Here is an 18,197-nt window from a genome sequence, read left to right on the forward strand (position 1 = left end):
GTTTTGTGCATTAGTAGTGTTTTTCCGCTCAAAGATTCAATTAAATTTTCTCTATTTCTGCCCTTTTCCGTAAATAAATACCGTAAAAAGAATAACGAAGTGTGTACAAATTCAGAAAGAAACTGGATTTACAGAAATAATCTTAAGCAAAGAAAACTTAAAGATGAAATGTTTGCTCACCTAAACTGCGTCCTTCCACGTTTCAGCTTTACACCTACTGAAAAAATTAGCTGTTTATATCTGTCACATTAACGGCTCGAGAAGTTTGCCGTTTTCATAGACAATAGACGAAAGCAAATAGGCCATTGCTGAATAATAAGTATTTACTTAAGGAAAAGGGCAGAAAAAGAGAAAATTTAATTGAATCAGTGAGTGGAAAATCACTACTAGTCCACTAAACGCATTTTGAGGTATTTGATAAAATAACTTTCGTTTGTTAATGCCACAAATGTACAGTCGACATTATAGCATTCTGTTATAACGTGCAAGGTCTTGCAAATTGCACTGCTCTTCATTACAACTTGTAGTTCTACATCTTTAGTGTTATTTTTGCCTTTACTTCAAAATGGTTTATTCTGGACTCACACTGTTTTCCCACTCGCCGATTCAATTCTAACGTTGAGTTATTACTGAAAAATTCATTTTTTTTTATTTTGATATGCACAACCAGAATTCAAAATAAACATCAATTTGCATGGATAAACATATAATACTTATTAATGGACATGGAAAAAGTACACATTAGGGGGCCTATCTTGCGTACAAGATAGCCCCCAAATCTCATCCCCTGTTTCTCAAAAACTATCAGGGTACAAACAAAACTTTTTTTCGGTACAAACGGTACAAACGATTTGCTTTCGAATTATGTATTTCAATTTTTTTTTGCCTGATACGGGAGGGGGTATCTTGGCGCCAAGATAGCCCCCCAAATGTCATCCCCTGTTTCTCGAAAACTATCAGGGTACAAACAAAACTTTTTTTCGGTACAAACGGTACAAACGATTTGCTTTCGAATGGTGTATTTCAATTTTTTGTGCTGTGATACGGGGGGGGCTATATTGGCGCCAAGATAGCCCCCTCAAATGTTGTCCCCTGTCTCTCGAAAACTATCAGGGTACAAACAAACTTTTTTCGGTACAAACTGTACAAACGATTTGCTTTCGAATGGTGTATTCCAATTTTTTGTGCTGTGATACGGGGGGGCTAGCCCCCCAGTCGACCTCTCAAGTAACCCTATAAGGAAAATGGTACAAACGAAAATATTTTCGGTACAAACGGTACAAACGTAGTACAAACGAATGACCTAATCATTGTTTCAACTTTCTAAAGTGGGGGGCTATCTTGCCATACGTTAACAGGCTCCGCTTGTAAACATCCATCCACGAAAACCACCAGAAGGGCTGCAAGCAGGATGACACCCGTAGTTGTAAGGGGGATCCGTCGATTGGTGTGCCAAGAAAATTCCCCAACACAACGTGATATGAGCCACAGATTCCACTTTGCACAGTCAAGTGTAAACAAAATAATTCGCAAGTGCTCAGGTTGAACTGTGTGTGGAATGCCCGTGCATACCACTTGCTACCGCGTCACATTGCCAAACGTAAGACAAACTGCAGGAAATGGTACGAAAAGTACCTGGCGGGCTCCAAATGGAGGAAAGTTGTCACAATGGATGAATCATATGTCCAATTCACTGCTGGTGTTCATATTCGGGCGATCACATACCGTGACATTGAGGGCAAGGGGCGCCCAACTTTGTTCATCAGTGTAGGGGAAGTTTCCCTTTTGACTTTATGCTTGTTACGGGATTTGGATATGAGAGTAACTGATGAATGCAAGGTGGACAAAAACGTGAAGGTGAATGCAAGATACTTTCGAGAATCCATTCTACACCTATCTATCGTAGAGACATCCCGTGATTGTATGAAATGGACGCGAACCAGGTGATGATCCATATGGACAAGGCTTCGAGTCATACAGCCAGAACATCACTGCGTTTTATAAGAAAATGGCAAAGAAATTAAAACTTCGTGTCATTCCGTTTGAAGACATACTTGTGAAAAGTCCAATGGATTTTTCCGCATTAGGATTGTTGAAACGACGTTTTCGACATCGTCGTCCTCGCATCCTGGGTGATCTCTGGAAAGCTTGCAGGGAGAAATGGGACATAATTCCCCTTCTGCCTATCCTGCGCCGGAGCTTCCTGCAATGGAAACTGCTATGCCATCTGGTAGTCCACAATCCAGGAGGCCCAATAGAACATGATTAGTGGTGACGGCGCAGTATCTCTTAAAGTGAGTACCTGTCAAAAATGGTCAAATATAAAGTGAACAACCTTCTGTACCATTACAGATTGCATATTTACAACCCAAATAGGTGAATGTCTAATCTAATTCTAATCTATTGGTTTGAGCCCAACGTTGTACACTTTTCTGGTGAAATTATCATTCTTAAATCATTAATCAATACATTTACCATATTAAATATTTTCAACAAGTTTCTCTTCGTGTGCACTATTAACAGTACGTCGTCAGCGTACGTTAGTAGTCGCACTTCTGAAGTCATAAAGTTATATCTAAGGTTAGTATTCATTATTCATCTAATTACTACACCTAATACAATGTTACAAAGCAATTGATTTAATTGATTTCCTTGTCTTACTTCACGTTTTACAGGTATATGTGCATTTGTCCTGCAAAATTCTGTTACATTGTATACATGTAAAACTTTTAAAACTGTACAGTAATAGATATCGAGAAACAGTATTCTGTAATCAAATAAGTATCTTAAGAATACATTCCATCTCCACTCTAATCTCTTTACTAAAATCGGAAGTAGCAGAAATGAGCTATTTCGGGTTTTAAGGTTAATCGTTACAGAACAAAGATAGTAACAGATAGCGAGAAATGTTTTTTGCTATCAATTAAGTGAATCTCAAGAATATATTTCTCCTCTACTGTATTATCTCTATTAAAACCGGAAATGGCAAAAATCAACAAATTCCGTTTTATCGGTGATCCCTTTGCATTAAGTCTTAATTCCGTGCTAAAACCGGAAATGGTTGAAGTCCATCTACTTCTGGTTTCAAACTTGTTCTATATATATAGCAAAAAGAACAAAAAAGCGAGAAGCGGGTTCTGAAATCGATGTTCTGAGAGAGATACCATTTTCTTTCTTAACCCTTTTTCAAACCAAGGGCGGATCCAGGTGGGACGATCTCTCCCCCAGAATAGGATATTTTTTATTTTAAAAATAAAACCTATCCTAAGAATGATCACCTTTCTTGCTAACTTCTGAAGTTCCAGGAGAGCTACTACTCCTTTTCTAAATTTGTTTTAACTTTTTGTTCTTTCTTGCAATACACTCTAACCTTGATTTGACTTCGAACGACCGCCCTTTCCCCCTGAAACGTTCAGCTTGGATCCACCCCTGCCAAACTACAAGTTGCAGGAATCAACTGCTCAACTTCCATCTTAACTTAGGTCGTTAAAGAGTAAAGACCGTAACAGTTAAAGAGAAGCAGTTTTCTTTAATCAATTAACTACCCAAAGAATAAATTCTAACTCGTTGGTAATCTCTTCACTAAAGCCTCAAATATCAAAAATTAACCACTTACGTTAATCTTTGTCTATTAAAGCTAGAAGTGGCAGAAAATGAAGTACTTTTGGTTATAACGGTAATCGCTGTAGAACAAAAAACAGTAATAGGTAGAGAAAATGATCACTGCAATCAATTGAGCGTCCCAAGAACATATTCTCTCAGATTGTTCCAATAAAACCGGAAATGGTATAAAATTATTACTATTTCCTGTTTCAATAACATTTGATAATATATATACACTACAAGTCAATTTCCAACACGTGACACTCCTTCATGTTTTTATATTCATCCCTATGAAACATGTGTTCGTACGTTTGCGTGATGATTTTGATTTATCGATGTAGAAGTTCCCATATAAAGCCAGGTAAAAGTGAGGGCTAATCGAAACATGTATTCACTTAACGATGGAGGTTCATACTCCCATTTTGCTCCTGGATTATCAAATTTGACTTCTTTCAATAAATTAGTAAAACATTTTTCTTAACTCCAATATTCGTTAGACGGAAACTTAAATCTTGGTTTTCACACCAAAGTCAGAATTATAACAAAGATGATTTATGAAATAAAAGAACATTGTTTTGTACTGAAGCTATATGCATACTAAAAATTTAATTTCTTTTCATTTTCTATTTTCAGATCACTGTTGGACCAACAATGGTGCCGCTTAGGTTTTTGTGGATTGCTTACTTGCGTATTTCTGATAATTTTCGTAGCTATCGAGATTATTGAAGCATCAGGAATTTACACATTCCCAACTCCGTTGCATGTGCTTTCATTAATTATGCTGCTCGTGTTTCTCTTTGCTTCCTTAAAGGAGTGGTATGGTTCAAGAATAACTGTTGAAAAAATAATCCAATTAGCTCTTTTAGCTGTAGGTATTATTTATAAGGGTTATAGTATTTATAGAAAAGCCGAAAAAGAGTAACCATAAAATTGTCATATTGGAGGCCCAGTTATTGCCGATCATTTGCGAATATCGATAACTCATTTTCCTGTTGTTGTGGACGCGATAGGAATGTATGACTATTGCTGCAATATATCACTCCTAAAGAAGATTCAGCAATTGTATAGGCGAAGTCGAGAAGTGCAAACTAAATCAGCGGCTACAATTTTTTTTTTAACTTTTCCTTATAAGAAACGGATGGTTTCAAAGCAATATATGTGTATTTTGTATCTTACTATCTTGAATATACATGTTACATAGAAAGTGTGATTAATGCCTTTTATTGGCTATGATTGTATTTCAAACGAATTACGTCTGAGATCCTAACATGAACTGTTTTCAAAATGGCTTATTGTTGAGATCAGCGTGATCGGTTTTCCCTTCAGGTTGACCGTCATTTGCAGCCATGTTTTGTAATAGGTATTTGTTTATTTGTTGTGCTCATAATTGAGCACACATAATTATAATAGGCATATAAAAAGTTAAGCAAAAATATGGCAACTATTCAGATTTAACATTGTGAAAATCTATTATTATAGTGTTTAATTTAAATGATCCATGGATAACAATTCTGAAGGAAGTGATAGTTCGAGGAAATTACAAACATTAAATGAGTATTGAGCATAGGCGTAACTAGAGGGTGGCCTGGGGACAGGCCCCTAGAACATTGTTGTTGCCTACAGAATAGCGTTGGAATGACATGTGATCATTGAAAAATACATCAATTCTCAGAACTAACGGCCTTGGCACCCGGAGCAAAATCTTCTATTTACGCTAATGGTGTTCAGAATGATTCAATCAATAGGACTATATATTTTCTTCTCAAATAGAAGTGATACTTATATAAAACCCCTAAACTCATTTCGTGATTGTATTAAAAATAAAATAAAATTATAAATATCAAAATGTTATGAAAATATCACAATATTATGACAATATCAAAATATTATGTATTAATAAGTTTATCGTCATCGCCATTTCCAAGAGGCATTGGGAATGCCGATCGAAGCAATATGATTGGTTATTATAAAATATCTAAAAGATTAGAAACTGTATCGTTGCTGCGTTTTAGCTCAATGACTATGTAACATTTTTAGATCAATAAATTTTGCAGATATCACTGAAAGACAGTCATTTACTCTTAGGTGATCGTCATTGCCCGCACCTTCCCTAATTATGATTAGATGGCCAGAAGTGCAGACGAACAGACACAAGGTTCCGAATGTTTGAGTCAGCCTTTGCCTATTTAATGACCATGTTCAAACTAGTAAGATACATGCTTTCAATCCTGTTATTCAGAGAAATTAGGTCATTCTGTGGTGTTATTCTAATTTCTTAACAACCGGTTATATATATATATATATATATATATATATATATATATATATATATATATATATATATATATACAGAGAGAGAGAGAGAGAGAGAGAGAGAGCAGATGAATAAATAAATAGATAGATATGACTCTCTTAGAAAACAAACCATTCAAGGCAGGGGCGGATCCAGGGGGGCGATCGGGGCGATCGCCCCCACACAAGAGAAAACTTTTTCATTTTATATATAAATAAAATATATAGTTTATTTTTTGACGCTCTTAAAAGTAGCTCTAAGTAGCAGTATTACAACCCACCGCCCCCCCCCCAGAAGTCCGTCCTGGATCCGCCCCTGATTCAAGGTAGACAAAAGCAAATCTTTTCCTGGATACTACAAGTGACAAGTAAAGACCAACACAGCATCCTAATACAAATTAGTGTCAGGAAATTAGGTAGCACTGCGAATATCTTGGAAAAGAATTATCCAAGGTTAGATGGTTGTCAAAAATTATCAGAAAGACCTTAATCTAGCAATGAATCGACAGTTGTTGATAAATGATTCTCACTCTTGATATCTGAGCATTTGAAATTAAGAAATAAACGCTTATACTTTGCTCTGAGTGATCATGTATTTAATCCTGCAGCTGTAAGAATTTCTAAAAACAAAGATATTTAAACTAAAATTTACTGTTCCTGGGTATAACTGAATAAAATGTACTGTTTTGTCTGGGTATAACAAACGGTTCTGCGAACTCAAAATATTTTAACGACCAGTTCTAGCGAACAGGTGCGAACTGGCTACATAGCACCACTAAATTTGGTTTGTTATTGAGATGTAATGCCTATCCACAGACAAGCTGTGAAATTGTGAAAGGTGGCTATTTAAAAACCTTCAGGCCATGCTCGTTTAACTAAAAAAAAAAAAGAAAGAAACAGAAGAAAAGAAAAAGAAAAAAGCAGCTTTGTTCTTTCAACTAAATGGAAAGCATAGAGTTATTAAAGAACAAGAATTAACCGAAAGTTACTGTCTTATTCTTACTAATATTGGCTTTTGTTCTGAAAAATTTCATGCAAAACCGTAGCTAGAAATTACGACGCCCGGGGCGAAATAGAATTCGAATCCCCCGACACTCACCTCACCAAGCTTTGACTTAAAAAAAAAAAAAAAAAAACATATAAACGAAGAGGCTTTTATTGTGATACGCTGAATTTTTATACGTGCGTGCTGCTTGGACAGACCATTGATACAGCCAAAGCGATCATTATGTATTCTTTTACAAATAAGAGCTGTTTTCAAGAGACTTATTTTGGATTTTCTGTTGAACTTGGCAAAACTACTTTCGGTTGGAGAACAGTCAGAAATTTACAACTATTTACAACGTTTCATGCTATGATAAGAAATGAAAGTTCAATACATTCGAAACTATGTTCTTTTAAAGTTTTCGAAGTGGGTGACAGTATTAATTTCCAGTAATAATTGTAAATTCCTGTACTTTTATTCTGTATGTGACTACAGAAATAGCTTTTTAATTTCGATTCTTTTACGGTAAAAGTATTTTTGCGAATTGTAACGGAAATTCAGACGGAGCCTTCTTTGCGAATTCCTCAATGTTGATCACTGGAGGTGAAGAATATGTTTAATGTTTGTGTTTAAAGTCCAAAATATAGTTTGGGCAGTGCATGTGTTTGAAATTATATTAATTACTTAATTTCTTAATGAGTGAAAGTTCTGATGAAAGTTCTAAGTTTAAGGTTACTTATTATTAATTATCATATTAAAAGTACACTAACACATATTTATGTAACATATGTATATGCTTTCTTTGTATGTAGATAGATAAAAATATCACACAACTAGATACATATGCAAAAAAAAAAAATACCCTGGTGATACAAGTAGCTAATGGAGAAATGTTCCCAATAAATTCATCCAAATTGGAAACACTTCATATGTCAATGGTATTAAAAAATCACTGGTAGTGATAAGTCTTTGGAAAAGACGAAATTCGTTGGATTAAGTTCTGATCTCTTAAGTCCCTATTCTTCAATTGGTAGAAATTCGAAAATGTTATTATTTCCATTTTTTACCTTCATTTTTAATATTCCCACGTAAAGAGCAACTTTTATGTATCTCATTTTCATACCTTCATTCTCACCATCGTGATTGATCCGATTAGGTAGAAAAACATGATTAACTAAGCAAACTAATCACCATTAAAACGCCGAACACGCATTTCAGAGTTTGCCCGTTTCTGATTTTAAAAACGCTCCTACGTACACTATAAGTCATTACTCGGCACCTTCTATACCAAATCATCTTTAATAAATCATATATAATAACTTTCTCTAAATAATAAGTAACATCTTATTGCGACTCTTACTGAAATGTTTGTGTTGCGAGTAGAGCAAGCAAGAAAATTTTAAAAACAAATCTATTTGCAAAGCGACAACAATATTGATTTAATAGAGCACCAATTTTTTTTATTTCCTGTGTGTCGTTTACTCATTTCCAATACTTTTCCTTTATACTTGCTCGTTCGGCGTCCTCTTGCTATTAGAGCCCGGGGCGATCACTACGGCTTTGATTTCATGTACACTAATTAAGCCAGCTTAGAATTTGATTTTTTTAGTTACATCACATCTCGTGAAAGAAAGAAACAATACATAGTATTATCTAGTCCTACATACTCTTAAATATCAATCCCAGTAAGTGAGAAATCGACTATTTTGATGTATCAGTGTATTGAAGATTTAATTATTCCTTTATTGATTTTCAAATTTCAATACACAATAAGACTACTTACAATTTCGTAGCATGGAAGCATTTATCGTGTGATGTTTGGAAATTCGATATGAAACGTTAAAACATATACGTTTTCCCAACAGAAACGTATCATAGAATTTCTTACAATGCCGTGCTTACAATGTGAAATCGTAAAATATTTTAAAAGTAGAATTCATCTCTATATGGGGATACATTTATATACACTGTGTCCGAAGAAGATTGTACCTCTATTTATTTTTGATGGGTGTCTAGTGTGTAAAGATAGGTGTCAGTAACAAGGATTGCTATTAGATACTCTAATTGTAAGTTTTGATTGAAAAATCCACCATTCCCAAAACCACATTTTTCAATATGGCACCCACACAACAACAAAAGGCATTTTGTGCTATGGAATACACAAAGACAACGCCCATTATCACAGTTCAATGCAACTTCCGGTGACAGTTTGGGTTCGATCTATCAGACAAGAGCTTATTAAGCGTTTGCATACACAATTCATGGAGACAGGTTGCCTATGCAAAAGCAAAAGTACCGGCCGTCCTTTACATTCAGAGGGATAGTGGATACAGTTCGTGAATCCTTCAAACGCAGTCCCACGAAGTCAGTTCTGAAAACGTGCTGTGAGTTAGCATTGCCTCGCTCAACAGTCTGGGATGGTCTTTGTAAGCGTTTGAAATTTAAGGCTTATGAGCTGCAACGTGCGTAGGCACTTACTGAAGATTTTTTTAAAACAAACTTTGCACTTCTTCAGTGTAGATATGTTGGGATTCCTCGAAAATGCTGATTTTAGGGACAGGGCAATCTTCAGTGAAGAGGTGACCTTCCATATCAACGGCAAAATGAACAGTCGTAATGTTCGAATCTGGGGTTCAGAACATCCTCGGCGAAGCATTGAGCATGTCGCAGATTCTCCGAAGTTCAATGTCTTTGCTGCTATGAGTCGAACGAAGCTTTACATTACACTTGTATCTTGACATCCTTCAGATGTGGTTGATACCACAACTTGAAGAGTGCTCCGGAGATTTAATTTTCCAACAGGATGGAGCTCCACCCCACTTTTATAATGATATGCGAAGGTATCTGAATGAACAACTCCCACAGCGTTGGATAGGGCGCCTTGAAAGATTATGAAGCATTGTTGAGATGACCCCATGTCTCCAGACATGACACCATGTGACTTCGTGTTATGGGGCTTTCTCAAAGACCGCGGTTTTGTCCAACCATGGCCTCGAAATATGATGCAGCTACGAGAGAGATTACAGAAGCCTTTGTTGCCGTTAAAAGAGACATGTTGATTCGAGCATGGCGAAAAATAGTTTATCGAATAGATATATGTCCTTTTACGAAGGATGCCCATATTGACTCTTTGTACGGAAGGTAAAGAAACTTTGATATATTACCTTGCCTTTTTATATAAAGGATTCTAATATCACATTAGGGGCCGAGTATGTTTTTTTTGAAAAGGGTATATTACCGCCTTAAATATATGATGGAGACAAGTGATTGGTACCGCCTGAAAGGCAGTTCTATTCTGAAGAGAATGATGTGCGATACATGGCCCTAGGGTAATTAGGGAAGTGCCAGGGAATTTTTATCAAAATATACTTCTGTATAGGGGAATTTTGGACATTTTCGATACTATTTTTGTGCTGGCTTATTTTTGCACCTAGAAGATTGAAATTGTGCACAAACATTCAGTCCACCGACTAGTATTTACCAGATTTCTTTTTCAGATTTCTGCGTTAAAACAGGGGGGTACAGAGGGGCTAAACGTTGAAAAGGGAAATTTTAACCAAAAAATCCCTTTCACGGGATTTTCCCACCTTAGATACATGATGGGGACAAATGAATGGTACTTCATGAAAGGCAGTTCCATTCTGAAGAGAATGATGGGCGAAACATGACCCTAGGGTAATTAGGGATGTCTCAGGGAATGTTTAAAAATTTCCCTCTGTATACGGGAATATGGGACATTGTCGGTATATATATATATTTTTTTTTTTTGGGCGGGCTTACTTTTGCACCTGGAAAATTGGAATTGTGCATAAACATTCAACCCACCGAGTAGTATTTACCAGATTTTTTTCAGATCTCTGCGTTAAAACAGGAGGTCCAGGGGGGCTAAAAGTTGAAAAAAGGATATTTAGACCCAAAAAATCCCGTTTTTCCTCATTTTACCGTCTTAGATACATGATGGAGACACGTGAGTCATACCGCCTGAAAGGCAGTTCTATTCTGTAGAGAATGATGGGCGAAACGTGATCCTAGGGTAATTAGGGATGTCTCAGGAATTTTTTTACCTGAGATCATGTTGTTTTACGGTAATTTGGGGCATGGTGGGAATTCCTGATAAAATTTCTCCCGTCCTTGGTATTCAAGATAGAAACTTGAAATTTGGTACACACATTCAGTATACCAGGTACTATTTATCAGATTTTTTTAGAAGGCTACGTTCACACAGGGTCGCTCCAGGGGGGCCCAAATTGCGAGAAAAAAATTTTCCCTCCGAAATTTTCCCTTTGACATCATTTTTCCCGCTCCTGGTATATGGTATGAGCATACAAGTGCTATCATTTTGAAGCCAGCTCCATTCTGAAGAGAATGAGGCATGAACCATGATCCTAGGATAAATAGTGACGGTGCAGTAGCTGCTTGACTGAAAGTCTAAAAAATAGCCCAAAAACGCCGGATCTCTTAAGGGTTAGGAAATACTTTGTTTATCTAGTTATCTAGAAACCTCTAAGTAATAGGAAAGACTGTTCTTTCTAAAGTCATTTTCAAGAATTTTTCGTTTTAATGCATAATATGCTGTTTGGTTATTATCTATTTTCTTCATTATTTTTTGGAAATAGCAGATTATAGCTTAGCGTTCCTTTCAGCAGCAAGGGTATACGAGGCGTCGGCTTACATCTTAACGTGGAATCCAAACCACATGAGCTCCCGCCGGAAATCAAACCTGGGTCTTGTATTACGGAGACAAATACACTGACCACATAAATAGAGGGAACTCTTCCTTATTTATGTGTACGAGTGGTCTAATTAGGACTTGTACACCAAGGAGTTACGCACAAATACATTTCTTTGTTTTCTTCACAAGAAGAATCTAAAACAAAATCGCATTCTATTACTATATTATGATTTCAAATTTAAATTTGTTTTTTTATCAGAGTATTTTATTACTGTTGTCTCTAGAGGAATCTTTAAAATGTATATTCTGAACTGTATTATGTTATTTTATTAATATTTTATTATATTTAGAGAGTACGCATAAATGTATATTTACTTACATGTTCTGTGCAAGTAAATATGTGGAAAAATGGTATAGTAAGTCCACATACTTTTACACCGCTAAACACTTTAAATTTATATGTAAGTGGAATTTCTAAACTTGAATCTACTACTGATATGATAAACATATTAAAATTTTAAATGTTATAATCCAATTCAGTTGGGTAACTGCCAGAAGATACATGTATCACCTTTTTATCAACGTTTGCGCATACACTTTTATCTTCACAATATTTGCAAGATTGTGACTTATCTTTATAATTCTGCACGTATGCCACACGACATTTCTTCCTACCTATTTCTCGAAATTTCATGTGTTAATTCACTATGTACTCCGGGTACCTCTTCAGAAATTCGAGTCAGAGACACGAGACAAATCGACGCCTATAACTAACGACGATCGGAGTGTATTAATAGGACTTTATCTCTATTACTACATGATTTTTACATTACATTACAGACTGGTTCCTTTTCATCATTTGTAAGTTAGTACTTTGCTACATTTTAGTGCAAATGGAAATGGTACATAAAGATTTATATTAGTAGTTATATAAAGTACACTCAGCGAATTTTATTTTTTTTAACATCCAAATTATTTAAAACCTAGAAGTAAATCATAATAAATAAGGTAATTAGTCATATAGTCCTTATAATTTGGAAGATAAAGTTAAGAAATGGAAATAAATTCCTTCCCGGGAATTTATATGCAAGGGGGAAAAACCGGGAATATTCCCTTTTTTTATTTTCCTTCCCACCGGGAATATTCCCACTGCCCATCACTATTAGTGGCAGAGAGAAATGGATGGTGGTATTCATTAGTACTTCGTTTGCTGCCTAACTATCACAAAACAAACCAAGTAGAAACGAATGCCGCCATCCGTTCCTCTTTGAATTTATTTTGAATTCGAGGTGCTGAAACTACGTTTCCCTGGACCCCCAGTTTAATGTTTCATTTTCTCGGGACCAGCAGGGGAGCAAATTGAGAAACTGCGAAGCAAATGTGGGCAAATGAAGTATAAGCGAATGCCACCATCCGTTCGTATCTAGCATTTTGTGTGTGTGTGGGGGGGGGGGCTAGGACCATGTTGTTCTGGATCTGTTCGTATCCAATTCTCTCGTATGGCAGATTCTCCATGAACAGCAGTTGTACCCATACCATCTGCAATGTGTCCAACCTCTGACCCCTACAGATTTTCCGGCGAAAATGCAGTTTTGTCAGTGGCTTCGCAGACAAATTACTGGCAATCCTTATTTCACTGATGACGTCCTATTTACTGGTGAAGCACAATTCACCCGTGATGGCATTGTAAATTTTCACCATTCGCATGTACGGACCCCTTAGAATCCACATGTAATAGTGGAGATAGGACATCAGTGTAGGTTTTCCTTAAATGTGTGGGTAGGACTCTTAGGTGATCAGCTCGTAGAACCATTCTTTCTTCTTAATGCATTAACTGGGATCTCATATTTGCGATTTCTCCAACACGATTTGCCGCTTCTACTCAAGGGTATGCCTCTCGATAGGCGTCAGCAACTGTGGTTTATGCATGATGGAGCGCCAAAACATTTCTTTAACCCTGTCAGAACATTTACATGCCCGATTCGGACGAAAGTGGATAGGACGTGGGGGTCCTATTGCTTGGCCACCGCGCTCCCCAGACTTAAATCTTTTGTATTTCTTTCTCTGGGGCCATGTGAAATCGCAAGTTTATTCTACCCCTGTTGCAACATTAGAAGACCTTCGAGAAAAGGTGGAACAATGTTGCGGACATATTCAACAGGTTGCCGACATGTTATCACGATTACGTGGATCTTTGGGAAAACGGGTACGAGCATGCATTTGCATGGATGGACGACACTTTCAATATTTACTTTAATGATAGAGGTACGTTAATTTCTCATGCATCTCTTCTGTGGTTACACATCTGGGTATTTACTGTTTACCTTATGATTAATACTGTACACATTACCAACATGACGATTTCTGTTTGTTGATATGGACAAACACGACATACCCATTATTTTTTGCTTGTTGTAATACATTTACGCGTTCAACATGCAGAATGTTTCAGATTCGCCTCCCACATACTCGAATGTTGGTATGCTTTTCCCATTGAAATACAGTTTGCTGATATTCGTTACGTTAACTGCTTAGCACATAATGCTTCATCAGTGCCTTGCATACCGTTTGATTTACCTAAGTACTGCCAAACTTGTACGTATGCATTAGTTGTCGGAATTCTTCTGGAGCCATTTACAAGGTACATCACCACACTTCGATTGCCTTCCTACTGGTTATGCAACCACACACGGCACCTAAACATTGTCCACCATTTTGTATCTTTTCGAGCTTTTCTACCACGACTTATGAATTACTGGTGGATAGACTCGACCTCGATGTTCATCTCGAGCCCCCCTGCCTTGGATAATTTTCCGGGAATTCCTTCTTTTATTTGGGGAATCCCTTGCGCGCGTATTGCAGAGTTATCAACCATGCATTTCTGCAAAGCGCAGGTCTGACTTCGATAGTTATTCATTGGACCGCCCTCTGTAGGATTCATACTTTTTGAGATATTCGTCTCTAAACTTCATTTTCCCGCACTTTCGGTAGCCTCTATCTCCGTTACGAAGCGTTTGCGGACACATGTTTACTAAGACTTTTTTGTTAGTTTTGGCGTGTACTATCTACGGTTTAATTTATAACCATTACTTATTAAACACCCTATATATATACAGTATAACTCGTTAACACGAACTCGCTTAAGCCGAACACTCGGTTAGGACGAACAAAATTTCGCTCCCGGCATCGCTGTACGTTATCTTATAGGAAGTTTTATCGGTTAACACGAATTTCGGTTAGCACGAATTACGAACTAATTTTTAGTCCCTTGAGTCAGTAAATGTTTTCATTTAATACGAACTTTCAATACTGAGTTTTTTCCCAGATCATTATTCCTATTTTAAATTTCACTCCAGATCAGTTTTTGTTATACAGTATCTATACAGACGAAAATTGCCTTGTAAATAAGAGAAAAACAAAAAACGGGTATCTTTCCTCTCTTATGAGGTGTTGATTCTGTCTTCCGTCAAGCGCTGAACATGCAGGAGCTTGGCAGACGAGCTGGTGACAGCTTGAGACAAAACGTCTTCTCTCCCCTGTAACTTCAAACTGGTGACAGCAGTCGTAAATACCTTTCTGTTACTAGCGGTACCCAACCTGCTACCGGAGTTGTCAATTTTATACCTTGACCTTGATTTTCTGAAATGAAATGAAATCTTTGAGTTTTACGTCCCACGGTTATGCCGGTTAGGCTAAAGGAGACGGTGACTATGAGAAATGAATGAAATGGTGGAGTGAAGAAAGTGGGAGGAAACGGGAGAACCCCGAGAAAATCCACGCACACAGTGACCTTGATTTTCTGCATGGAAACTTTTTTTTTATCTTCGAAGATAGGATAATAAGCTTACTGTAGTGTTTCACTTTTCACAGGATGGTACCAAGGCCGAAACTAGTCTCGATTAGGGATGGCCACATTTTCCGGAAAAACGGAAAACGGAAAATATTTTTTCCGGAAACCGGAAAATTGATAACGGAAAAGGAAAATTTTCCGGAAAATCGGAAGGCGGAAAATTTTCCGGAAAAACGGAAGACGGAAAATTTTCCGGAAAAACGGAAAATTTTCCGGAAAACGGAAGACGGAAAATTTTCCGGAAAAACGGAAACTGAAAATTTTCTGGAAAATGAAAATGTTCACTTGGAATAGTGACATTGGTCGTCTTACATTAAGAAATATAACGAAAAATGCTACGCAAAAACAAGTATATGAGGCAATGCTCTTCACCATCTAGTGCTATAGAAACGCAATTCAAACTTAACAGTGGACAGGAGAGGAAAGGTCGAGTAAATCAGCGACGAAACATTCCTTCCTGCTACATCTATTTGTACACTTGCTTAATCATGTACTTTTTTTGTTTGAGTGAGGGCTTGCAGATCATTCGTTTGCACCAGGAAATTCCGATCATGCGTGTGTTTCGGGGAATCACCGATTATGCTTGTACCTGATGGCAGAACAATGGCAGTAAAGAGAGCTGGCAGTGTGTTATTAATAAAACTGGTATGTTTATATTCCAACCATTTCTTCATTGCTTATCGTGACCACGGTGATCTGTCAAGGTCACAGATCCTGGGGGGCCGGGGGCAGCCCCCTCAAATTTCATGTGGACTCCGCATTGTATTTATAAATATACAATATTTTGCACAATTTGAATTCAGTTTGTCTTAAAACCCTCATATATACCTTCTGCATCTGAATGGATCCCCAAAGTTACAGAGAAATCGGCGCCCTAGATTCTAAGGAATCCACACGCAGTAGTATTGGCGGGAGTACACTACGGATTCCAACTGAGCTCAGGCGTTAGTACATCGGATTAACATTCAGAAGACGATGTTCGACTCGAGCGCCCTACCCGTCCCGACTGTTTTTTTTTTTTCTGTAAGTTTCTGTAAGTTAAAAAAACAGTCGGGACGGGTAGGGCGCTCGAATCGAACATCGTCTTCTGAATGTTAATCCGATGTACTAACGCCTGAGCTCAGTTGGAATCCGTAGTGTACTCCCGCCAATACTACTGCGTGTGGATTCCTTAGAATCTAGGGCGCCGATTTCTCTGTAACTTTGGGGATCCATTCAGATGCAGAAGGTATATATGAGGGTTTTAAGACAAACTGAATTCAAATTGTGCAAAATATTGAATATTTATAAATACAATGCGGAGTCCACATGAAATTTGAGGGGGCTGCCCCAGAGTTGGCGTGGGTCAATGAAAACTTGATCCACGACCCACTGACCCACCACCAACCGTGACCCACGACCCACTGTGACCCACCACCCTCCGTGACCCTCTCTGACCCACAACCCAGGAACCACTCTCATCCATTGTGACCTACTCTGACTCACCAAAATCCATTGTCATCAACTCTGAACACGATCCACGGCCTCTTCTGTACTGACTAAAGAGTTTACACTTGTAATAAAACAAGACTGTGAAATTGTCACTAATCGGAGTTTGAATTTCTAGTCAATCGCTCAATAATGGTGAATCTGACCTTTACGATATTAAATGGTAAAGTGTTTATCAGTGAGGAAATTGAAGCACTTCGAGGCGGGGGAAAATTAGTGTGTGCCTAAAATATACTTGTACTAAGAGAGTATTCTTGCAAGTGCTAATTTCTGAACGCTTTCCAAAAGAAACTTCTATTCACAGGAAAATACCCCTGTACAATATGGAAAAGGTTATGGTTTCTCAATTCACAGTATTTTTCTCACAAAAGACTTGAAAATCAGTTTTCCATAGTGTATAAAGGTGCTCGAGTACTCTTTGAGAGAGCATTTCCATAAAGTATGCTCATAATTGTAATTTGTGTAATCACTGAAACGCCACGTTAAATTTAAGTTACCACCTTAAAAACAATCTGAAATCGGGTTTATTTCCTATTGGTCTCCAGAACTTTTTCGTGGTAAATCATCCGCAGCGGAATGATGTGCATCCTTCAGCCAAGAAATAACTACAGTAGCTCATCTACTTTGAGCTTGTCTAGCGGTGAGCCATTAACATTGATGAACAACAAGTTAGACAATGTTCGAGCACTTAGTCTATTTCTAATATCAGTCATCTGTAAATTCATAAAATCCCAGTTCGCACTCTGTCGTGGAAATTGATAATACTTCTACCCGATTCTGCAACTCCTCATTGACAATCTGCTTGTTAGACTTAAGTCTGATAACGATTTTTCTTGATCAGTTTTGAAATACTCAGCAAGAAGTATCATCTCTCTATCACCATACAACATATTTTCCATATCGACCATGTCAGTTGGCAATGTCGACTCCTGGAGAACAGAAACTTCATCTACCACATCTTCGATAGGGAATCTTGTGCATAAATAATCAATTAAAGCCTGATAAACTGATGATTTCTTATTTGTTTATATATTTAATGTTTGTAATTACACATGAAAGTTTGATGCCATTACCAAGGTCCCTCCCCCGTCTAGAAAGCGAAAGGGAACGAGGTTCCTGGAAAGTGTTCAGAGGTGAATGGGAATTTCCCTCTTTCTTCCCTTTTAATTACCACACTGCTGTTTGCCATGGACCTAATTACGATGAATTTCAATTGAATCATCATAGTATTATTATTTCCTTGATGAATTATCGATACTTTTCAGTGGAAAAAGGTATGAAATTTGAAAGTCCCAAACCGAGGTAAG

General features: G+C 37.3%; 1 protein-coding gene across 1 annotated transcript in view; it reads left to right on the plus strand.

The window, feature by feature from the left end:
* Nucleotides 1–5,646, plus strand: part of LOC145668010 (uncharacterized) — a 41,673-nt gene extending 36,027 nt beyond the window's left edge. The window contains exon 7 of the mRNA XM_081735469.1: nucleotides 4,237–5,646. Within this exon, the coding sequence (XP_081591595.1) occupies nucleotides 4,237–4,525 (289 nt within the window). The 3' untranslated portion in view covers nucleotides 4,526–5,646. The remainder of the gene's footprint in view (nucleotides 1–4,236) is intronic.
* Nucleotides 5,647–18,197: the final 12,551 nt, after the last annotated feature.

This window comes from Thermobia domestica, chromosome 1, assembly GCF_964235325.1.
Source record: "Thermobia domestica chromosome 1, izTheDome1.hap1.1, whole genome shotgun sequence".
Taxonomy (NCBI): Eukaryota; Metazoa; Arthropoda; class Insecta; order Zygentoma; family Lepismatidae; genus Thermobia; species Thermobia domestica.